This window comes from Mangifera indica, chromosome 2 (genome assembly GCF_011075055.1).
Source record: "Mangifera indica cultivar Alphonso chromosome 2, CATAS_Mindica_2.1, whole genome shotgun sequence".
NCBI classification, from domain to species: Eukaryota; Viridiplantae; Streptophyta; class Magnoliopsida; order Sapindales; family Anacardiaceae; genus Mangifera; species Mangifera indica.
Window position 1 is genome coordinate 24242548 of NC_058138.1, and position 23111 is coordinate 24265658.

The 23111-nt window shown below is 35.3% G+C and overlaps 4 protein-coding genes across 16 annotated transcripts; all 4 read right to left on the reverse strand.

Annotated features, from left to right (window-relative positions):
* Positions 1–50: 50 nt before the first annotated feature.
* Positions 51–3863, reverse strand: LOC123209108. Of its 13 annotated transcripts, none has more exons than XM_044626867.1 (9): positions 3668–3863; positions 3480–3554; positions 2654–2842; positions 2198–2554; positions 1142–1817; positions 943–1043; positions 761–850; positions 547–674; positions 51–468 (listed from the first exon to the last, which is right to left on the reverse strand). In XM_044626867.1, exons 3-9 carry the CDS (start codon positions 2804–2806, stop codon positions 324–326), a joined length of 1650 nt encoding a protein of 549 aa, XP_044482802.1. In that variant the 5' UTR covers positions 2807–2842; positions 3480–3554; positions 3668–3863; the 3' UTR covers positions 51–323. The 13 variants fall into 13 exon arrangements, with proteins under 13 accessions (XP_044482802.1, XP_044482806.1, XP_044482805.1 ...); XM_044626871.1 differs by having other exon boundaries at positions 2654–2845; XM_044626870.1 differs by having other exon boundaries at positions 2654–2851.
* Positions 3864–6427: 2564 nt separating this feature from the next.
* On the reverse strand, positions 6428–10580 carry LOC123209110 (kelch domain-containing protein 1-like). Its single transcript, XM_044626872.1, is given in 10 exon segments — positions 6428–6931; positions 7026–7130; positions 7268–7401; positions 7404–7670; positions 7755–7845; positions 7931–8087; positions 8180–8346; positions 8524–8589; positions 8713–9240; positions 10220–10580. Coding segments are annotated over 10 exon segments (2085 nt in total). The 5' UTR covers positions 10490–10580; the 3' UTR covers positions 6428–6631.
* A 2399-nt stretch (positions 10581–12979) lies between these two features.
* Positions 12980–18579, reverse strand: LOC123209111 (solute carrier family 40 member 3, chloroplastic). Its single transcript, XM_044626874.1, has 14 exons — positions 18134–18579; positions 17460–17673; positions 17221–17284; positions 16434–16558; positions 16261–16350; positions 15999–16172; positions 15820–15894; positions 15544–15645; positions 15349–15466; positions 15117–15263; positions 14550–14656; positions 14343–14456; positions 13941–14242; positions 12980–13286 (listed from the first exon to the last, which is right to left on the reverse strand). The coding sequence occupies exons 1-13, from the start codon at positions 18292–18294 to the stop codon at positions 13949–13951; spliced, it is 1785 nt and encodes a 594-aa protein (XP_044482809.1). The 5' UTR covers positions 18295–18579; the 3' UTR covers positions 12980–13286; positions 13941–13948.
* Positions 18580–19206: 627 nt separating this feature from the next.
* LOC123208750 (probable pectinesterase 55) lies at positions 19207–22616 on the reverse strand. The gene is made up of 8 exons (XM_044626262.1): positions 22493–22616; positions 22373–22430; positions 22100–22212; positions 20354–20531; positions 20121–20277; positions 19790–20047; positions 19464–19708; positions 19207–19375 (listed from the first exon to the last, which is right to left on the reverse strand). Exons 1-8 carry the CDS (start codon positions 22614–22616, stop codon positions 19207–19209), a joined length of 1302 nt encoding a protein of 433 aa, XP_044482197.1.
* Between the last annotated feature and the right edge of the window lie 495 nt (positions 22617–23111).

Consider the following 23111-nt stretch of genomic DNA (forward strand, 5'->3'; position numbering starts at 1 on the left):
GTTTCCTCGTTCTGAATTTTGGAGGTCACTATCGTAGTCAAATATCACCATTTACAACTAAAATAAAATTGATTTATAATAATGGTATCAAACCACATACATCACAACACAAACAGGATTCTGTGTTCTTCAATTAAACATGAACAATCTCCAAATTTTCGCGGGCTTCAGAAGCCCTGTTCTTGAGATTTACATATTTTAACTATGCAGAAATGGCGCCCAGTAGCTACTTATTATGGTTGTATGCATTACATGGCCAACTAGGTATTGGTGTAATCAATAGTATCCTTGCCCAGCCCAAACTGAAATAAGAATTGATCCAATCAACAGGCAGAAACTCGGGGCATTTTTTCCTGCAGTGCCTTGTAGCATTGGAGGCTGCATAAGGGGAGTTTTGACTTGGAATCTCTGTACTTGTATGGATTAGAGCATGATGGACCAGCACATTTCTCACGCGGTGGAGGGTAACTGAAAATCCAAATGGAAACGAAAACCATGCAAAAGAGTTGAACAGAAATGTAAACTTGAAAGGGCATTGATCTATACCTGCAAGTTTTGTGGTCAAAGATGCTCGGCAAGCCCACCTCGTTGGGGAATGTTACAAATGTTCCTGAAGGACCCATGGTCCATCTAACAGTGTTTGATGCAAGTATCATAGCATTTGCAGCCTTCTCCTGGATAGCATATAAGCTCCCAAATTAAAATTCATTTTCAGTTGCAAGGTATTGAAGAAGTAATCTTACCTTTTATTACTTATTACCTGTGCCAATTCTTCTTGCTGTTTCTTCATCTTATCTTCCCGCTTTTTCCTACTGGAATCTTGGCCTAGTATTTTTCTAATTGCCTCAGCCTGAAATTTAATCCCAAATTAATTTTTTCCTCATTAGTAACAATTTGCAATGCAGGGAAGCAAAGAAGATTCAACAAAAGACAAGGGCAAACCTCAGACTCCCTTGCTGCCTTCTCAACTTGCATCCGACGTCTCTGGAGGGCCTCTGCTCTTTTTAGTTGCTGTTCCACTTCCGACAGTTTCTCCTTTTGCTCTGCACCAGACACCACCAATAGAAATATGCAAAAAGATGATCAAACACTCAAGAGAAGAAACTTTACGGTGATAAGAATAAGAAATACAATAACTCACTTCTAGGTGGAGCAGGTGGCAATCCATCAGGAAACTCAATTAGACTTGCGCCAGAACTGGAAGAGACATCTTTGCCAGTCTGAAATGCACGTTGACGAGTGGTAATCGTCATTTCCTTCTTTGGATCTCCCAACAAATCAACAAACTCTTTTTTAGCTTTCTTCTTGTTGATTACAGGTTCAATATCTGACACTGCTTCTTCCTCTTCCACATAATCAGTATCTACAGATACTCTGCCTGATCTCAACTTCTTACCTACCTTACCAGATTTTGAGGAGCCATAATCATCCACATTTGAATCATATAGGCCATCAATATTCCTTTCTAATACCCTGGATATTTTCCGTTGCTTCCTGCTTCCTTCTTCCTCATCATCTTCATATTCTGCACCATAGTTCATGCTGATCTTAGATTTTTTTACCTTTTCAAGATATCGAATCTCCTCATCATCGTTTCCATCATCAAAAACCCCATCTATAGAACGCCTCTTAGCAACCCGCTTGCTCTTCCGAACTGGCTCATATCTTTCTGTTTGCTTCGCAGATATGCTTCTGTAGGCTGTCTTACTCTTAGAACCATATTCCCTTACACCACTGTTAGAGAGATCCTTGAATGCATATCCTTTCAAGCTATCACCATTATCTGAACTGATGGAACGGTTTTCATCAGAATTTTCCTGCACCGAAATTAAAATAAAATAAGCATGCATAATTAAGATGTCTGGTCAAGTCTGTAAGTCTCAACCAAAAGAGCCACTAAACAAGGTTGCTTACAAATTGAAATAGAATAATTAGAAACCAAGTAGAAGGTAAACAACAAAACATATTTCGTAGAAAAATACAACACTATCCAATTAATTGAACACATAAATTTCAGAAGAATCAGAAATAAATGTTAACTTGAAAAGCAAAATTTGAAATTCCGAAACAGAACATGGTTGAACATTCATGTTTCTTAATCCTTTTAACACAATTAATTGCTAATTTGCAATACAGCCAATGCTGCAACATATGGACAACTGAAAACTTAAGTACAAACTTCAGAAACAGTATCCACCTGAATAACCAGCTTCTGCTGTGGCTGTGAAGCATCTGAGTAGGAATAAGACCTCATAGAAAAAGACCCAGTCCCAGAAGGACCATCTGGTGCAGACTTCCCATCAATGGTATGTGTGACACCACCAACTTTAAGCTTAACCTTTTTAACTTTATTTTCATTTCCACTGCCATCAGGAAGAACTCCAAATTGCCCCATGCTACTAGCACGTCTCCAGTTAGTTGGTGCAAGAACACCTTCACTGTGTCTCATGGATTTATCCACTCTATGCCTCTGCTCATTACTGCCTTGGAAAAAGTCATTGTTGGATGCTTCATCCGATTCAATAGATCCTCCATCGCCAATCTTGATCATATTCTGTGCAGAAGAACCTCCACAATGTTATCGAAAGAAGCCCTTGAACCTCATAGGATAGAAATAGAACCATAATCATTACCATCATCATTGGACACTTACATTTTCAGAAGGTGGTGTGGATGACAAGGATGAAATATCCCGAAAATCTGACAGTGGCTGAGAGTCATTCCGTGGACGACGATACATATTACTTCTCTTCTTCCTTGCAGTACCAGTTACATTACTGAACCCCAATCCCCCCAAACCTTCCATAGCGGTTAAAAAACTCAAAACTGCCAAAACATAAACCTGCTGCAGCTGATATCACCTTATTAGGAAGGCTAATTAAGTCATAAGAAATACATAAACAGCAAGCTTATATTGTGCAACACACCATGATAATGAACTAAATATCAAGTGATCGGTAAGAAAACTAATGATAAGCGCTAGCATGTACATGGGTTATGGAAACTAGAAATAACAATTCAAACACACACACACACACACAATAACAATAAGTCCATGAGGATAAACAACCCAGAAAAACTAAAAATTAATTAACCGCCATAAATTACAAGCATAAAATGAAAATTGAATTAAAACCATAAGCAGCGAAAAAAAGCTCCACTAAATCAGCAAAACATATCACAACCAACCTTAATAGTGTTGACACAAAGAATCGTAATTGAGAGGGAAAAAATAAAAGCAAAAATCAACAAAATCGAAACACCCTAATAACAAAATCTTACAAAAATACCAAAAGTACAGTTTACAGACAAAAAATATGAACTTTTTACCTTAGTGGGTAGTGACCAGAGATGCCCATATCAGACCCTGAAGCCCATTTCAGAACCCCCCATAAACCAACCAAAATCGCATACCGACAGGATAAAACTTCACAAATACACCAACTACACAGCTTTAGAGACGAGATATAGAACTTTACCTTTGTTGGTGGAGACCAGAAATGGTCATATCGGACCCTAAAGCTTATGGGTTGATATTTTAGCCAGGTGGTGAGCTGTGATAGGCAGAAAAAGATGGTGAATTTAGAGTGAAAGTTACTGTATGAAGCCAAGGTGCCATGTTATGTACCAAGAATGACTGTGACTTTGTTGAGTCACCAACACGTACATGTACACCGTTAGGTGTTTGGCTCACCGCCAGTGTGTCTTGTCTTTGCCTCTAACCCTCTGGGTTTGGTGGCGTTGTAGCAGCAGAAGCTCAGGCAACTTGAATATGGTAATGTTAGTGAAGTGGTAAAACTTCTAGAAAGATTTGGGCTCAATTAAAAATGATAATTTTGATTCAAATTTACATTAAGGGGAAGGAAATTTCTTAATAAGAATGGAGATATGAACCAAAAAAAAAAAATTTTCGTAATTGAAGATAAAATTACACCTATCCCTTTTTCCATTTTGTCTAAACTCTATTTAATCTCTATTTTCGTTTTTTTATATTAATATCTTTATTTAAAATATTAATATATTCTTATATTTTTAAAATATTTATGTTTTTCAAATATATTTATATTTTTATTTTACATATTAAAATAATTAATATATGATATTTATAATATTTGAAATAGTTAATTAGTTTTAATTTTAGTTAGTTTTGTTTTTTAATATAGTTATAATGTATGCAAAAGAGATAGGGAGAAAAAATTTTTCCTCAAGGGGGAGTGGACAATGAGTATTTGTCATCTTCTAACAAAAATAGAAATTGATATTTTTTATAAGAACAAGTATGAGAATTAAAATTACTTTTTCACCCCTCTCTATTGTCATCCATAAGTTCAAATCAATTTGTGCACATGAGTTTGGATGATCTTATCTTATTTAAAAGATTTTTTTTCGTTTAAATGTCCTCCCTAGTGGAGATTAGTGATAACCATTTTGCAAGAATGGTTTTAGATTTAGAACATGAATTTAAGAAACAAAAATGAAAAATTGGATTTTTACACATACATTACATATGATGATTTAATAGGGGTAAAACGATGTTTGAGATTTTTATAAATTCTACGGTTGGAGAGAAATTATATTATCTAATAAATCAAAAATAGACCTTATGGTAGAATGTATATTATACAAAATAATTAAGCTAATATTTCTAATTTTGAAGAATGAAATTGTCTGTTTGTATATTTTTTTTTTCCCCACAATTGACCCAATTCAGCCTCTATAATTATAACTTTTATTAAATTAGTACATTTTCCAACCTTTTAGTTCACATATAAAGGTAGATTTGAGTTTGACTTCACTTTGGATTCAATCAATATTTGATATAATCACTCCAAATGTCGTTTCACTGGCATTGTTGTTTCAATATTAGTCTCGTTAACCATTTTTTTAAAATTTTTTTATAATTAATCACCTCCTCTAGTAATTTTTCTCCTTTTTTTATCTTCTACGATTTTTTTTTATTTGAAGACTATTTATCATATTCTCAAGAGTTGACGTTCACCAAATAATCACGTTAAGTTTGATTAGTTGATGAATCAGCCCCAACAAACAATAATGCTAAAGAAGATGCAAGGACATTTCATCTTCTTTCTTTAACACCGTGATTCACCGTTCAAACAAACAAGCTGGCTCTGATTTTAACTTTCAACTCCCTTATTTTGGAGAGGCCTTCAATTTACAGGCCCATATCGGAGTGTGAATTACCGAAATTAACCCTGTATAATTGTGGAGGTGGAGCCCAAATGAGAATAAATAGAAAAGTGACAGGTGGAGGAGAGAAGGAAGAAAAAGTGGCCAGTAGAGAGGTCTTATCAGTATATATATATATATATATATATATATATATATATATATATATAAATATGAATGAACCCTGATAAGACGAGTGACTTTTGATTAGACACAATCACATCCATTTTGATGATAATGGTGATGTATTCTATTCATCATCATCCATCCATCCATCCCCCATCATCATGATCAGAAACCTTAAGACGTGGCAGATACGTCAGGCAGTTGACAGTGACGACCAGACTCAAATACATACAGCGCAGAGAGACAATATCGCGCGGAATGCGCGGGAGCTTGCTTTGTCTTGGGTGGGCTCAATCCTTTTCTCCTATCAAAATTCGTACCACTTTGTGGGCCCTCCGATGAGACACTATTCATCATCACAATCCATTCTTCTTCCCTTGTTAGTTACTGTTGTTCACCACTGCAACACCAACCGTCCGATGATCATCATGATTCAAAAGACTAATTTATCATCTAATCATCATTACTTGTCTGATAATAAAATTTAAAGTGAATTGATGATGTTCAATTGTTGTGGATAATAAATAGAAGATACACCATCAAACATTATTTGTATTTGTATTTGCATGTAAGAGTGAGTTCAAAAAAATCATAGACTCACTCTATTCTAATTGAGAAAATTCAATTCAATTAAATGATCACTTGTTAAAGATAAAAATTATTGAAAATGATAATTTAGACATGTTATCGTTACTAATTAAACATCATAAAAAAAGAAAAAATTATTAAAAGAATTAGATTTGACAATAACTCTATAAAATTGTGGGTATTTAACTAAAATTTAAATTTAAATTGAAATAGCCCCAAACTGAGCTCAAACTTAGCTCTGCTCAAAATCAACCCTATCCATTTCCAATTGTTTGCATTATAAGTATCAGATCAAATATGGACAACTCATCTTCAACTCCATCTTCATACAAAATTTTAGTTGCTTTGTCTCTCAGCCTGTCTCCATTCTCCATCCCTCTAGCATACCCCTTTTACTTTTGGTCTTTTCTGATTGAAAGGATCTCACTTTTGGGGTCGCTATATGAGTAGTCATTGTAATGTCCACTCATTTGACATCTCCAATTCCTTATCAAGAGTAAGGGTAAAATATATTTCAAGATTTCCCTTGATGAAAAAGATACGTTAATCAGAATAATGTCAGACAAGTAACATGGAAGATCTTGAACAGTAGATGAAAATCAACCAACTTACCTAACTCTTCGTGACTGACTGGTAACATGTTAACAACCATCTTAAAAGATCACTAAGATTTACATGACAAATAAAACAAGGGTCTAGTCTTGAATCTAAGAAGATGGTTTTGATTTGTCTATGATTCTCCAGTTCCAGGTCCTCCCAGGGTTAGAAACACACCTTGGAGATCACTTCTCAGCTTAGACTCTTTGCCTAAAGATGGGGGTGGAGAGGCTCCTATGACTGGAAAATGTCTGCTGGCTTGAGCTTGTTGGTAGCTCTGATGAGACTCGGGTATGGATAATCCAGTTGCCAGCTGAGAAGGCTTTAAGGCTTCAACAGGATTTGAGTTTGAGAATGGTTGAGCAACAGCAATATGGCTTGTTGAAGATGGAGTTTGAGCGGCCATCAACCCTCTTGAGACACTCCTGGCCCCCTGGTATAACAAAAATAATAATCGTAAGCAAAGTAAAATGCTTGAACAAATATTGTAACAACTGTAATCACACAAATGAATTCTGGAGGCTTACAGGAGGAAATAAGACCCCTCGGAAAATTCTCCCATTAACCGTTGCTGTCATTAGGAAACCTGAGTCGAAGGCTCCATCAACTTTTCCGTGAACCTCAGCACCAATCTGAGGAAAAAAATAAAAAATGGAAGGCATTAACTGATAAAAATCAAGCAACATGCAAAAAAATAACAAAAAAACAAAATTGCAACTAAAAAGGTATTGCAACTTCAAGAGATCTTGAAAACATTTATATATTTTACCAGATTATGAATGGATGATTCTGCCTCCCCTGGTTTCAGTTCCATGGTTGGATATTGAGTTCCCTGTTGACCTGCATGAACTACATTAACAAGTTGTTCTGATTTTTCATTGTCTTGATGTTTACTTGGAAACAGATGGTTTGTGGAGTTCTTGGGATCATGTTTCTGGAAACATGATGGTTACTTGGAATGCTGTTCAGCTGGCTATTATTAGGAACTTGATTCAAACACTTGAACAAATTGAACCCCTTTGAACCCGTGATAGATTCTGGGGCTTGTTCTTGGTCAGATTGTGATGGTGAAGAATGCTGTGAGAGTGAAAGGGAATGCTCTTCTTGTTCTGATTCAATATCCCATACTGTAGCTGGATTTGAAGTTCTTCTCTTCTTTGGATGTAAAGTATCTAAAAGGTAACGAAATACTTCAGTCATAATTCAAATCTCTGTGTATGCAAATAACACAATGATTTTGATGTTCCAAACAAAACCTGAATTGAACTGAAAAGATTGGTTGGGCTCTAATTCTTGTTCAGGAGCTTCATTTCTGACTACTTCTTTAATTCCGAAACACATAGTTTTCTGAATCATAACAAAATAATAAGCTCCCTAGTCCCCATTTTATTGAGCTCACATATTGTTCACATCTAGTACATAACATCATTACCAAGTTTTCGTCCGCTACTCCAGGGAACTTTCGCTTTGCTTGGCTCCAATGGCTTCCGAATATTTTGCACATGGAAACGTTGTAACGACCATAGGGATGCTCTGACCCAAGCTGCAAGACCAACAATTCATTGAGAGGACGCTCATCCTCCCCGCATCTGCTTAAATAGGAAAACAAGTTGAATTAACATTAATGACAAAGGGAAGGCAGGTTAACTTTCTGCACAGTCAATCAGTGATAAAACCTAACCCTCCATAGATGGCAATATCTGAGTCAGTAACAACAGCAGTATGAGAAAAACGTCCTTGAGGTTGCTGGCCACATATATCAAGTCGAGTCCATGAGCAAGTACACACATCAAGAATCCAAACATCATTATAGTAATGTTTGTCTCCTACCCCCCCAATGATATAAACCTGTAAACGGAAAAGATATCAGCAAATGATGATTGACAATGGTACTAGAATTTGGTATGATTTTGTTCATCAGAATCAAAGAAGATAAGCCAACCAAGTTTTGTTATAGAAACTCCCCAACTAAAATTAGAAATAGGAAAAAAAATAATTATTTTACTTTTTAATAAAATGACTTACCTTTGTTCCTACATTTACAGCAGCATGACCTGCTCTTACACCTGGTGAAGGTCCTTGCACTGCCAACTGCAGAAAATCATAAAAACATGATCATCATACTCCAATTTGAACAATATATGAATTTATTGAAATAACACGTTAACTATTTTGTTAAACCGAATCGGAGAGACAGGAATGTGAAAGCTGTACCCTTGACCAAGTGAATGTTCTCATGTCAAGCATGTCAACACCTCCATGGTACCGATCACCACAATCCCCACCATACACAAAAAGCTTATTAGCTATTACATTAGAGCTGTGACTGTCCCTGGGGACAGGAATATCCCCCTTCACTGCTGGAGAAGTCCATATCATAGTTTTGAGATCTAGAACATGAAAATCATTCAAGTAATTTGCTTCACCTTCTCCACTACCTCCAAATATAACCATTTTATCATCACAAACAAGTGTTGCAGTGTGACTCTCACGAGGAGAAGGTGGAACACCTCTACATTCAGGCCGTATCCACTCCTTTGACCCAAGATCCAATATATGAAGGTCATTTACCTTCTTAGAACCATTGGTACCTCCAAAAACAATCATCTTTTTCCCCACAAGAACAGCACTGTGGCTATCCCTTGGACCAGGTCCTTGACCTGTGGTAGCAAGAGTGGTCCATACCATTGTATCCAGATCTAGCATCAGAACATCACTGAAATGCAAACCCCCACAACATCCCTGGAGAAAATAAACAGAGGAAATTAATAAAACAATAATTGGCATTAGGTCTATGCTTACAGGTAATTCTAAAGCTTTCCTTTCTAAATTTTGCCATTTTCTACAATAACAATAAACCGATTTAACAGTACATCTTCAACTTATTATCGTTTTAGTTGGTGCTTTTGAGGCCAAGCAGTTAGTTTTCCCGACTTATGAAGATCCAGAAAGTACAGTCAAATGAGTTGAAAACAATTAATAACTGGATATAAGTTTTGGTGGGTAGCAAAATTCTAATAAGTCACAAAAAAACCAGGAACATGAAAATTAGAGAAACAGGAAAAGATCAAAATTATGATTCGGACAATAAATATCAAGCATTAGTAACACTACTATTATCAATTTTAGAAACAAAGCAACTTGCTATAACGAAGTTATTGGCTAAAAAAATAAATATACAAGAGGAAGATGGAAGCAAAAAAGCTAAAAAAAAAAGTTTTTCTTGACTAGGAAATATTTGATATGTAGATAATACACAAAAGGGTATTGTCTCATGAGCAATGAAATTGGTAGAAAACACAACTGACCTCAAGTTACAAAATGGCACATTTAAAATTAATAAGTAATAATACATGAAAATGAGGACCAAAAAGAGTATGAAAAAATTTCTATAACAAGAAAGAATAGAGATAACAGTCATCCTACATAAAACCTGTTCTACTAATTAAAGGAACTAAAGCACACACGAACACAAACTTCAGAATATCTGGCAAGAAACGGAAGAAGAGAAATAAAAAAAAGAGAAAAGAAGTAAAAGCAATGAAGAAAGCTAGTTTTTTCTTAGCCAAAAATAAGGATACAGAATAATAAAAGAGAAACAAAAAAGAATTTTAAATAAGCATACAACACCAACAAAGCTGCTAAAATTACTCTAATAAAAACAAGAAAAATTGAATTATGCAATAATCGAAAGTTTGCAATTTTGAAAAATTAAACATACCCCGAAAACATAAACAACACCATGAGAAAAGCAAGCTGAGTGACCCCATCTCTCAGGAGGATTGAAGCCTAAAACCTTAGGATAAAGCCACATTGGTGACTTCTTTGAAGGTTCATGAGCTTCAAGAGAACTCATCATCTTGCGAAATTCTTTCACTTTAATTTTGTATGAGTTGTTTTGAGAGCTGAAGTTTGGATGAAGTTCAAACACAGTGCTTGACAATGATGAAGCAACAAAGGAGGAGAGAAATAGAGGGTTAAAAGAGAACATGAACAAGCGAAGTGATATATCAACTATCAGTGTCAATAGACATGAAAAGATGGGCGCTTTCGAATCTCAGTCACTGTTGCAACCAACATCAACAGAAGCTGAGGTGAAAAGAACATATATATATGTACATATATATATATATAGTTTGTTTATACATATTGCTATTATTTATTTTGCTAAGCAAAAATTGCTACATATTGTTTAGGGGCAAAGGGAGATGTTTTTAATGTTGTCAAAAGAGGTTGTTATAGTTGTGTACATGGATGGATATGGTTGAATATAAAGGCATATTAAGTGGTGATGTAAAATGATAGTAAGCAAGAAGGGCTTTGAGTGTGTGAGAGAGGGAGGGAGGAGTGATTGTATTTATTATAATAATATTCTTTTTAAAGTGGATTGTTTATTTTGTTTGGTAACTTTTCACACTTGTCTAACTGAAAATGATGGAAGTGTGGAGAAATGGTGGGGAAGGGAAGGTTTTTCTTGGGAGTTTTGCCAGCATTGCATTGATTTGGTTATGTATTTTTCCTTTTTTCTTTGTTAATATGAATAATATTGGGATTGATGGAAGAGAGGTTCTACTTTGTTTCTTTATTATTTCTTTCTCTCTTTCACACCCTATTTTCAAGGTGGGTTATTGATGTCGATCTAGAAATGTCACTTCTCAAGGGTGTTTGGGGAAGTGTGGGGCTTTGTGTTGTGGGAAATTCTTTTTTAGTTTTGGGGAAATGAAATGGAGAGTGTTGTTTCTTTCAAGAGCTTAATTAATGGTTTTTTCTCAAACTCAACTCAAGTGTACTCAGTGATCTCAGCCATCTCACCTTTCACTTTCACCCCTCTCACGATCAAAACCAAATATTACAACTGCCATCCATCCATTCCCACATACATATACATCATACATCATATACAAAAACATGGCAAGGGTGTTAAAAAGTGATGCACATGGGGAGGCTATTCCCATTCCCTACCTTCTTTTGATGTCTCCTTTTACTCAATATTGAAAATGTACCAAGAACCCTTCTCTCTCTCTCTGTCACTTTAATAAATGACCCATCCATTCATCCGTCCAGCTCTTGCTGGCTGAAAAAATCAACCCAAATGTGATTAAAATAAATTAGTTGGATGATAATTAATAGTGAATAGTAGAAGGGTTGTGTTGTTGACAGACAATTGATAATGGAGAAAAAGAAGAAGAAGAAGAAGAAGAAGAAGAAGAAGACGTAGAGTACACGCGACAAACACGGGAGCTTCATAGTGTTATGCAATGGATTATTGGCGGTAGTAGGCTGTGCCTGTGCTTGTGCATTGATTCACGTGACACACCCTTCTAGTCACCCTCTCTCTTTCAAATTATATGAAATGAAAGACAAAGACTCCTGTTTTTTCATCAATCAAACTGTTCACTCTCTGTTATCATCCAACTTCACAGATTCCTACCGCTACTGCCAACTCCAATTCACCTCTATTTTTCATTTTCAAATAATATACAAAGTTTACCTCACTTGTTTGTTTGATATCTTCTCTTAAATTAAAACTATCAAATATCCCCTGACAAGATTTTAAAAAACCTCCTATGTCCAAATACACGATAAACAAAATTACATAGTTGGCCTGCAAAAAATTCAATTTGAATTTGACTTGAATTTTTAGTGCTCGTCTTAAACTTTAACTCATTTAAGTTTATATACAATATAACCAGATGTTATCAATAACATAAACATTAATAAGATAAATAATATAATAAAAAAGATAAAAAGAACTGAACTATCACACTAGAATTTTATTTTGAATTTAGCTTGGTAAGTTAAACATATATTAAGTCCAAACCCATCCTATCAAATCCATCACTATTATAGAAAACCCATCTTAAAATATCAAAACCTCTCTTACAAAAAAATAATAATAATAATAATAAAAAACTTCACATATATTTTATAATCTTGAAAGGGTGAGGGAGATAAACCCAATTTAAAAAAAAAAAATCATAAAGTACTGGACAAACATAGTTTTTGGTTCCCAAAATGTAAGTAGTGAAAAGAAAGACGGTGAGTGTGTGAGTGATGGATTGATGGTGTTTGCGTTAGTGTTTTGTACTAGTGAACTGTGTTTCTTGGAATACGGGGGTCCAGCCAGCCAGCCAGCCAACGTGACGGGTACGTGCAGTTGTTTACCCAACAAAACACAACCCCCAATACTGCATTACAATTACTACTCACCAACGCCACTGTTCTCTCTCTGTTTTTCCACCTCAAAGTCAACATGAATCCTACACTTCATCTAACCTTAATTTGGGTTCCAATAATGTTATCAAATCTATGCATAACAGTTTCTTACAATGTAATCCTTAATACTATAATACAACATTTCAAGATTTATTATTCCAAAGAATCTTTACTGTATGTAAATCAATAGCAACCACTCATAACTTTTCTACATTTCTGTTCTATCTTTTGCATGAAATGCAATTACTCAAACAAGGATAAATCATTCACCACCAACAATATAGTGATTTCCATTGACAATTTTTTGAATTAGTTGATGCTTTACAGATTTATCTAAATGTTTGCACAGGTTGTAGTAGCGTTATCGTTAATTAAACCTGCTTTAAGCTTCTCTTCTATTTTTATAGTACATGTGGGCATGTTACAGACTTTACAATAAAGCTTCCGGGTGGAGAATATATACCTTAACCTTTTTTTTTTTTTTTAAATGTAGAAGTTACAATTGGACATCATCAATAGTTTATAACCACATCCTGGCTCGGAAATAACCTTTCAATGGCAGAAACTGACACCTGTTTATGACAGCACAAGAAAAAGAGACATGAGAACATAAGCATATCACCTGAATAACCCACAATCTGTATGGTGAAGTTCTCCAGATGCATTCAAACCACCTTTTGTTATCTAAGGTTTTGATGATGAACCATAATAGTTGCAAGCATAAACAACTTCACAATTTGTGCCTAGACTCCTCATAGTGCAAGTCAGAGCATAATATAATAGTTCAATCAAAGCCCAACCTCTTAATTGTGCAAACAAAAACTATGATACAGATCTACCGACATTCTTTAAGTATATGGGCTACTTGAAGGATGATTATCCAACCAAAGCAATGTAAACTTAAATATATTAATATGATTATTGAAAGATGCCATTTGAAAATTACACCACTGAATAAAAGGTAATTCCTTTTTAACATTTATCAGTCACCTAAGGAGAAACCTTGGAGAAATTCCCTTTCCGGTAGAAGACCATCCAGAAAAAGGCCACATAAAGATACATCATACAGAATTAGTCAGAAATTTTCTAACCCGAAGGGTGTTGAAATACAATAAAAGTTAGGATCATGCATGAAATTTTCTGGTTCAACGGACAAGGTACAACACCATTTTTCCAAGCAAATGAACTGAAATATATAACAAAAAAGAGAGGAAAAAAATACTTACATTTAGATTTAAGAATGAGTATCAAAAGAGAAAAGGCTTCTTTGTTTATCTGTTGGATTTAACAACCATCGGCAGAACATCCATGATGCCCCAACTACTGATAAAAGTGATAGGCTTGCCAAAATTCCAAAATGTGATACATCATTTGCAATGATTGCGACTCCTAACATTACAGATTCCGCTAAGCTTGCTACAGAAATCTCTGTTGTTCCAATGAGGTTCACTTTGGAAGACGGGATCCCTGTTTGAAGAATTTGTGCTCCCACAATATCATATGACATGTGTCCCAACCTTGATAAGACCTGCATACAGTAGTGATCAATTGTTTTTTAAGAAGAAGATTAAAAAAATGATAAAAAAGATGTCAACTATAAGGATAAAAAACAAGGAAATGATTCTCACAATTAAGCACAAGAAGAATAAAAGAGGACTTTGGTGGGATAAATGTCCACTCCAATATACAGCAACCGCCATGGTAAGAAGAGAAGCCTGAAATATCAGTCCCACTGCTCCAGCCTGGTAAAACGAAAAGAAGTATACCAATAAGCATTGCAACTAGAACAAGAAACTCCAAATGACCAACTAGAAAAAAAAAAAAAAAGAATCAACCTTCAAAATTCCAAATCGCCGAACCAAGTATGCAGATAAGAATGTTGCTGCAACACCCATGAAAGCACATAGCCCATTAAAACCACCAATGATAGATGGATTCAGACCTGATACATATAGATCTCCAAGTCAAGGAGCAATTTCTGAGAAAAGACAGGCAGAGGTTTCGGGAAGTGAAGTGTAAAAAGAATTATAGATATTAAATAATAACAATTTTGAAGCAAACAAATAAAAATGAAGCATTCCAGGCATGCCAACTGCTCTTCCTTCCTTAGCATATACATGGAATATATTTGAGTGAACAAGTCTCCTCTAAATGGTGATAGCAATAAATTTCTTTGACATGTGCTACATTTCACTGCCAAAGTGGGTTCTCAAACTAGTGTCTGAATGATTAACAATGAAGATTCTCGGAGAAAATTGTTTAAATTTCATGATGCAACATAAACTCCTGGTTTGCAGGAGAATGCGCGCATTACTTGGAGGCTTGTCACCAGTCTAGACTAAAATGAGTTGTGGAAGCTAAAAATATGTGAATAAACAAGGGACAAAGAGTTTGAAAATTACCTCGTTGTGTCAAAAATGCTGTCATTAAACTGCCTGGAGTGAGAATGACATTGAAGTATATAAGTACATAAGCAAGGCTTGCAGGAAGAACAGGCTGTTGCACATATTCCTTCCATCCAAGCTTGATAGCTTCTAAACCTGCATCCACTGGTTATTCGCAAGATGCAATCATTAAACAAAACACTGAAGATTACCCTTTCAAACAGAACACAATCAAATAAATAAATCCTACCTATGCTGCCACTATCAGGCAAAGGCTTTCCACTGAATGTTTCGCAACAGCTTTGTGAACATTTAGCACGGTCAAGAACCCCAGTAGAAAGTTTGTTTGTTAACCATGTGAGAATAATCTGAGAAATTGCGTCATTTTTTGAGGAATGAATTTTGCAAACAAGAAAGACAACAGGACACAAAAAAATGCAATTACCATAATAGGCAATGACCACACCATTGAACCAGCTGCAAACTTTAAGCAGGTAACTGGATCATACTTAGAGAGAAGAATACCAAACAGAGATGCTCCAGCTATCTGTAAATAAATTTAAATCTCTTAAGGCGGAGTTTCGTATGTACTCTAAATTCCTTATAGGGAACAAGACGTTCGCATAGCAAGTAAAATAGCAACTATTATACCATGGCCATACAATTACAACTATGTAGACAAACTCTAAAAACTACATACAATTAAAAAATTAGCACACACCTCGCACAGCAGATCAATTCGGTTAAGAATAGCGTTTGCTTGGGCAAGTGCAATTGGTCTGTTAATTCCTGCTAACTACCAACACGAGAAACTCTTTCTTAGAAAATGCTCAATTTTCTAGTAGAAAGAATAGTTATCAAAACACATGAAAATGACAAGGAACCATGGATTAGAACTACCAGCACAACCCAATCACGCTCCATAGCAACTCCCAATGCCACTCCACATAACCTCTCAATTGCACCTGCTAATACCAGTACAATAAACCAAGGACGGAGAAGAACAGATGATGAAGTAGGTAGTGCAGTGTGGGCATGAATTATCATTGCTGCAGATACAAACTGTGCAGAAGCCTGAATAAAGCTGAAAATTAGTAAAAAAAGTAGAAGAGAATTATTAGCAAACCAAATTTAGGATGACTAATGTTTAATAAGAAGAAACCTGGACAGTATTCAAGCAAACATAAGTAGGTACTCTGGGAGAATGATCCATAAGTTTACCCACCAATGGCCCTCCAATAATTAGTGCAGACTGTTTTAAAAAATAGTGTCAGAAAATATCTACATAATGCCCAGTTCTACAAGATTAATTTATCCCAACGGAATGATTACAACCTTACTGAAGAATCCCATGACCGCCACAGGTAGAAGGCTAGGATGAAGCAACGCAATAGCAGAAGGCCAAGCAAAATTCCAAAGTTGTTCCACCAAGTTGCCAGCAAGACAACATGCATACAAAGCTGAAAAAATTACTCAATTCAGGTTAACAATGGTCTAACCGATTCTACATCACTACAATCATCTATGTCATAGTTTCATTGACAAATCAAGACACCAGTGGGAAACAAATGTCTCAACTACCTCTCAACAAAAATTTACAATGACATTATTAGATCACCACAAACAAGAAAAGTCAGTTATACTACCAAGAATTAATTGCAACCAGTAACTCTGGAGGAATCCAGCAAGATTCAAATGAAGAGTTTGCTGCACTCTTTCTGATATGTCATATTTTAGAGGCTTCACACTGAGGAATGGTTTTGTCTACAAGAAGACATATTCTGTTATATATAACCTGAATGGTTCTGACATGACTTCTTTTGTTTTGTTCTAACTGAAGACACTTAAAAGCCAAACTCTTGAAGGAAGCACTGGCCATGGCAAGCATTGGTTGGAAGAAAAAGAAACTGAAGTTGCCAATTTGACGCGTATGGTTGGTGTGAACAATCAAGCCCAACAAGTGGTTGGTCAGACCCAACAACCAACGGGGGCACCTCTTCCGTCGTTTTTGGGCCCCTTTAAGTTTTTACTTGGCACCTTGGAAGTCTAATCTATAGAACCGGATAGGCTAGGCCAATTAGTTACTGTGCTTTACTTAAGACTAAAAGAGGACAGTTCTCACCATGCAAACCCTCTGGGTGGGCTGGAGTTGCAGCAAGAGCATTCTGCTCCTCCTCTGATAAAACCTAAGCAGCCAAGAATGAATTAACATTGGAAATTTAGGTCAGTATCAAAAAACTATAGGGAGTTCACGTATAATTAAGTGATCATCAAATTAACAGATTAAACAAACTGACAATGTTGTGACAAGACTATCTACACAATAATTAAGCAACTGTCAGGTTTATAGATTACACATACTGGCAACGTTCTGAAAAGACTATCCACATAAGTTCCTTCAGTGAGTAAAGTCAAAGAATCAGTCTGAAGAGTATCAGGATTTAGATGAACAACTGGGACCAGACACTCCATATCAACAGCTGACATATCTTCTTGGACCTCCTCATCGGTAGCAACTTCATTCAAGTCTAGCTCAGTATTTGTCATTGAGCACCTTGAAACAAAATTGTCAAAACTGCAACAAAAGAAATGAAAAAGAAAAAGTATATCAGTGGCGAGACTTTGTTCGAGAACCTTAAATTTGAGTTGCACTAACTATCATCCTAGTTCAAAAATTAAACCAACCATTCCATCTTCTTTGCCACGTAGTATTTTACCATTCTCACCAAATGAATCACCAACTCCAGTTACATTTTTTTTTTCTCTGTAAGCGTGAAACACTATACTTGTGATATTAACTTGCAAATTAGTAACATTTAACATCCAGTAGTTTCTAACATTTGTTACTATGTAAGTATAAGCTATTCCGTCATTGTAACTAAGCAATTTCCTACAGCTCAGAAGAGCTACTGACAAAATAATAATAGAATTAGAGTAAAGCTAACATTTTAAACTAGAAATATTCGATTTTGATTAATAATAAGCAATCAAACAATCTGTGGTAAAATAAATTGAACAAATGAACGAAGTCTTGCCACAAGTGAATCTGAGGAGCAGAATTTGAGTTCAACCATCGTCGAGAAGAGAAGCGATAGCGAATTGAAGAAGACGGCGTTGACGAAAGAGCAGAAGCTTTCCGGAACAAAGTAAACGATATCGTTTGAGAAGGAATTGCCATAGCCATAGCCATAGCCATTGCTTTGTATTGAAACTCGTGTTCAAGTGCAAACAAAACCACTTGAATCCGCACCGATTGCCGTCGAACTCCTTTCGTCTCATGCAGTCTCTGAATCAATCAAAGGAACAAGATTTGAGGTGGGTGGGTATGTATGGTACATACATGAGTCAGCGGATTCTTATCTTCTACTAGTTCTTCTATCTGGGCTAGGGGCGAGGGGCGGGCGGATAAATCTGAGCCAAATGCGGCAGGTCTAAGAGGTGAGTTGTGAGCGTGAAGGGTCAAGAAATATTTTTAAACGTGGGCTATGTACATGGCGAAAGGAAGATTTTCCACGTAGGTGTTTGTATTTCCACATCCACATGGCTCGTCTCGTCTCGTCTCTTATTCCAGTCCAGTGGAAAGGCGGGACCGACTTTGTGGTTAACTTTATATTACTTGTGTAGAAGCTCTAATTTACGGTGTTTGATTATCTATATATATATATATATATATATATATATATTATCAGATTGACATTGTTTGAACTGTCTACAATATGTAGAGTGGAGTGGAGGTATTATGAATGAACTTTGTAACATAATTATTTGGAGGTATAATGTGAAATTTTTAATTAAGCTTGTAATATAATAAATAAATAAATATATATATATAAAATTGATAATTAAAATTTTTATAAGATAAATTTAATCACTATATTCTCATTGGGTAGAAAGGTATTTAATAAATTTTAAAATTATAAAATATCAGTTTTGATATTTTAAAAGATAGTTTTAATTTTTTCTTTTTTAATATAACATATAAGTTACATGATACACAAAAATTATTAATACATGATATGAAAAATTATTACAATTTTCAAGTACCACGGCGATGATCCTACGATGCGATGGAGTAACTTGACCACGTTTATACAGTGTGTATTGATGTTCATCCAGGTAAGTTGTCAAGCCACCCATCTTGGTTGATGAAAGCTTTGATTGAAAACTGTCGCAAGGCCCTTCCAATATTGGAAATGGAATTTTTTGCCCACCAAACTCTCCCTGAAGTCTCAGACCCTGGACCCTGGCAACCCATTTCTCCGAACACCAAATTCCTTCTGCATCAATAATAAAACAAAAATAATCCATGTAAATAAAAATGTTCTTCTCTTCTGATTTTCAACCTTGTTAACCAACTCAACTCACTCTTCTCCCTTGTACTGCCATTCGTTCCATCCTGCTGGAGTCACAATAGAGGAAAACCAAGTGGCGATGAATATTACTCTTGAATAAGGACGGTACGCTCTTCCCAGATAGGCTTGACCAGTGCCTGTAACCATACCTCGTCTGAATACAAACCCAGTTGCTTCACTCGCTGATTCTCGACCCTGAGCTGTTACATACCCCGCACCTGGTCCTATATACCCACCAGTGTAATTAAGCGTACAACGCTGAATCAATAACATAAACATATTCAGCACTTTTCAACTAATCAATATATATACAAACAATAACTGAAATATAAATGTTACTTCATAAATAGATTGTCCGTTTCCAAAAATGAAGTCTACAGCTCCTTGGATGTAACAATTGGAGAAGAGATGGCGTCCTTGGACATCCCATAATGTATCTTGTACTCCTATGAAACTACAAGCATAAAATGCTGATTTATCACCATAAATTCTTGCTGCTACTGCTTGTATCAATGGGTTTTTTGATGTTGATGCTGCCAAATCTATTTGTTGTTGAGTCAAGTTTAGTCTTTCTAAGACTCCAAGATTATATGAATTCTGCAACATACTATTAACAAATTAGTATTTTAAGAAGAAAAAAATATGATTGAGTGGTAATTTAGACCTTTACCTCAAAAGTAATGTACTTGGCTATAATATTGTCTGCAAATGCGGAGAAAGTTGCACTAAGATCTGTTCTTTCATGTGCATAATAAGAAATTCTTGTCGCACTACCATGTCCTTCAAGAACTATACAGGGTTTGTTGATTGGAATTGTTATTTGCTCCCTGCACAACCAAAATCTATCAGCAACATACGTGTACTAAATTTTACAAGAAACACTACATATTTAACTTCTCTTACTGGTAACATCCAGGGCTAATTTGAATTTTGATCCATTGATCATTGTTTTCAGGAATGGAATCAATAGCACTTTGAAGCGTCTTGAATTGGCTGTGGTACTTGCCAACATAAAGGGTATTAGCTACATAACGATTATTTCCAAATCTACAAATAACACCTGCAGCTTTACTAGAAGAGACTGTTAACCATAAACAAATTATGAACAAAGACTTTGCTAGAAACTGCATTTTTTTTGGGTGAAATGTCTATGTATATTGATGAGATTTATTTTGATGCAATGGATCTGTTATATTGTTGCAGACTTTGAATCAGTATTTATTATTTCCACGATTGAAGTCGTGGTGCAGATAGAAGGTGTGATGAATCTGGTAAGTAAAGATTGAGGAAAATATTTGTTGCCATGTAAGTTGATCCATATTTAAGGTGGATAGATTTAAAGTAAAACATTGATAGAAATAATGCATAAGATAGAGAATATACAAGGAATATAAAGTTTATTTGGTGAGTGAATTATGGTGATAGCAAACTGTTATTCTCCTGTACACAGTATACAAATTATTATGAAAGGAAAATTTCCAGAATGTGGCATGGCTGAGAATTAAGGTGATGATGGGATTGGGTGCTTTGGTTGTTTATTCATTCATCCATCCATCTTGATTTAGGAAAGTTATCAAATTTGTCAATTTTCGCAGTTGATCGAGGGAGAGTGTCTTCAGCCATTTAACTCGCTTAGACATGTTTGCTTTGCTCCAGGTCCAGTGCAATCCACCTCTGTGCATTCAATTGAATTTCTGTACAAAAAATTAAATTAAATTAAAGCCATGTCTTTAAATTGTTGCCATTTTTAAGAGTGTACAATTTAAGAAACTTACTCTTAAAAATATGACTCTAGAGTACCTAGTGAGAGATCTCCCCAAATATGAAGTTCCAGTGCCCACTATATTACAATATTTAAACACAACCACCTGTTTCAGCTGTGCTGTTTTGGAATTGAGCTGTGATGATACCCTATGTAGCATGAAAACAGAAACGGAAATTTGGAAACGCATTTTTTATAAAATATAGGAAATGGAAACGTGGAGAAACTTATAAATATGAAAAATATAAGGGTTTTTTATAAATACAAATTTTTTATAACAAAAATACATAAAATTGTATAGTATAAAAATAAATAATAAAAAAAATGCAGAGAAAGATTACTATAAAATGAAATTATAGAGTCTACTGTAAATTGTTTTTGAGCAAATATATGTAGGTATTTAAGAAAAAAACAATAATACACACCAATCTGTATAACATGTTGGTGAAAATATGAGTAACACATTGAAGAGTGAAAAAAAGATGAATTCAATATGAGATTTAAAGACATTTCAGGTTTGAAAATATAAAAGATGTGTGTTTAATTGATTTTACAATTTTTCTTTTAAAAGAAATGCGTTTCAAAATTTTTGAAAAATTTTAAAACGACTTAAAACAATTTGTACAAGTTTTTGGGAGTTTCGTAAATAGAAACGTTTCCAGTACGTGAAAATGTACTATATTGTGAGTTTCCGTGCTATTTTGATGATACCTATAAAACCCCTTAGCCAGAACTGCAGCAGTAGTTTTTATGATGCATCCCTGCACACCTAATATATGGATTGGCCACTGCCCCAGATGAAATCTATGGCACCTTGAATGTAACAATTTACAAAATAATGAAGACCCACCGAATCTGTCAATGTGTGTTGCAGCCAATGAATCCACACTCATAGAAAGCGGCCTTATCAGCATGAATAAGAGCCGCTGGTGCCCATGAAATGTTTTCTATTTGACCATTATCACCAGTACCAGCCGAAAAAGATAACATTATAATTGTTCTGTCAATAATAAATATATTAATTAGTTCAGGGTCAGAATCCAAGTGAAAATAAGTTTTGAGGTTGAGGTGGGTTAAACCTTGAAGGTTATAGGGAATCCCCAGCATAATTGTGTTGAATGATAGTCTTGCTGCGGCTCGGTCCTTCAAGAACAATGTACGGTTTCTCTCCAGGGATTATAACTTTTCCACTGTATGCAAATGCAAAACCATCAACACCTGGCATGTCATGATCACTAATAGTAATCAGAAAAGGAGATTAAGAATATTCAAACAATTACTTGTAGGTGCCAGGTTTAACATGGATACGAGTCCACAATTTGTTGCATTGTGGGATGGAGTCAATGGCTTTCTGCACACTTGTAAAATGGTCTTTGCAATTTCATCTTGGCTCTGGGAAGCCATGGATGCACTAGTTAAGCAAATCAATAGATGAAACATGATTAGGATTTCTTCCATTTTGAAGATAACCCAACTGAACTGACATAAAGTCTGAGATTACATCTCTAATTTGTATGTTTGGATCACTGTGTGCTTGAGTTGGATAGTATTAAAAGCACTGCAATTTTGGCATGTTGTTGAGATTCACATGTAAAACCATTGGTTGTACTTCATGAAATGACTGTAGATATAAGTTACGAGTTTTGGTTGTTTCTGATTCAATTAAATGAACATACACTATTTAACATAAAAAGAAATTATTACAATGTCAACTCCTAAGTCGTCATAACATCTCCCCCAATTTTGAATAATTGACGCTTTCACCCTCAAGCAACGTGCTATTTGTTGACACAAGGGTTAGCATTTATTGTCCTAAATAAACCGTTGATAGTATTGGACAGAAGTAAAGATGGCAGTAAGTTGTGGCTAGATTTCCCATTTCTTTGTAAGATGAACATT

What these genes read in the sequence shown, in the direction of transcription:
- LOC123209108 (XM_044626867.1), bottom strand. Translation starts at nt 2,806, where the DNA reads ATGGAAGGTTTGGGGGGATTGGGGTTCAGTAATGTAACTGGTACTGCA. An exon ending in GCCACCTGCTCCACCTAGAA is followed by an intron (nt 1,044 to 1,141) that starts GTGAGTTATTGT and finishes TGTCTGGTGCAG; the next exon opens with AGCAAAAGGAGAAACTGTCG. An exon ending in TTTGACCACAAAACTTGCAG is followed by an intron (nt 469 to 546) that starts GTATAGATCAAT and finishes TTGGATTTTCAG; the next exon opens with TTACCCTCCACCGCGTGAGA.
- LOC123209111 (XM_044626874.1), bottom strand. Translation starts at nt 18,294, where the DNA reads ATGGCTATGGCTATGGCTATGGCAATTCCTTCTCAAACGATATCGTTT. An exon ending in TGTGGTCATTGCCTATTATG is followed by an intron (nt 15,467 to 15,543) that starts GTAATTGCATTT and finishes GCAATTTCTCAG; the next exon opens with ATTATTCTCACATGGTTAAC. An exon ending in GGCGATTTGGAATTTTGAAG is followed by an intron (nt 14,457 to 14,549) that starts GTTGATTCTTTT and finishes TCGTTTTACCAG; the next exon opens with GCTGGAGCAGTGGGACTGAT.
- LOC123208750 (XM_044626262.1), bottom strand. Translation starts at nt 22,616, where the DNA reads ATGGCTTCCCAGAGCCAAGATGAAATTGCAAAGACCATTTTACAAGTG. An exon ending in ATAATCCCTGGAGAGAAACC is followed by an intron (nt 22,213 to 22,372) that starts GTACATTGTTCT and finishes TATTATTGACAG; the next exon opens with AACAATTATAATGTTATCTT. An exon ending in ATTAGCCCTGGATGTTACCA is followed by an intron (nt 20,278 to 20,353) that starts GTAAGAGAAGTT and finishes TTGGTTGTGCAG; the next exon opens with GGAGCAAATAACAATTCCAA.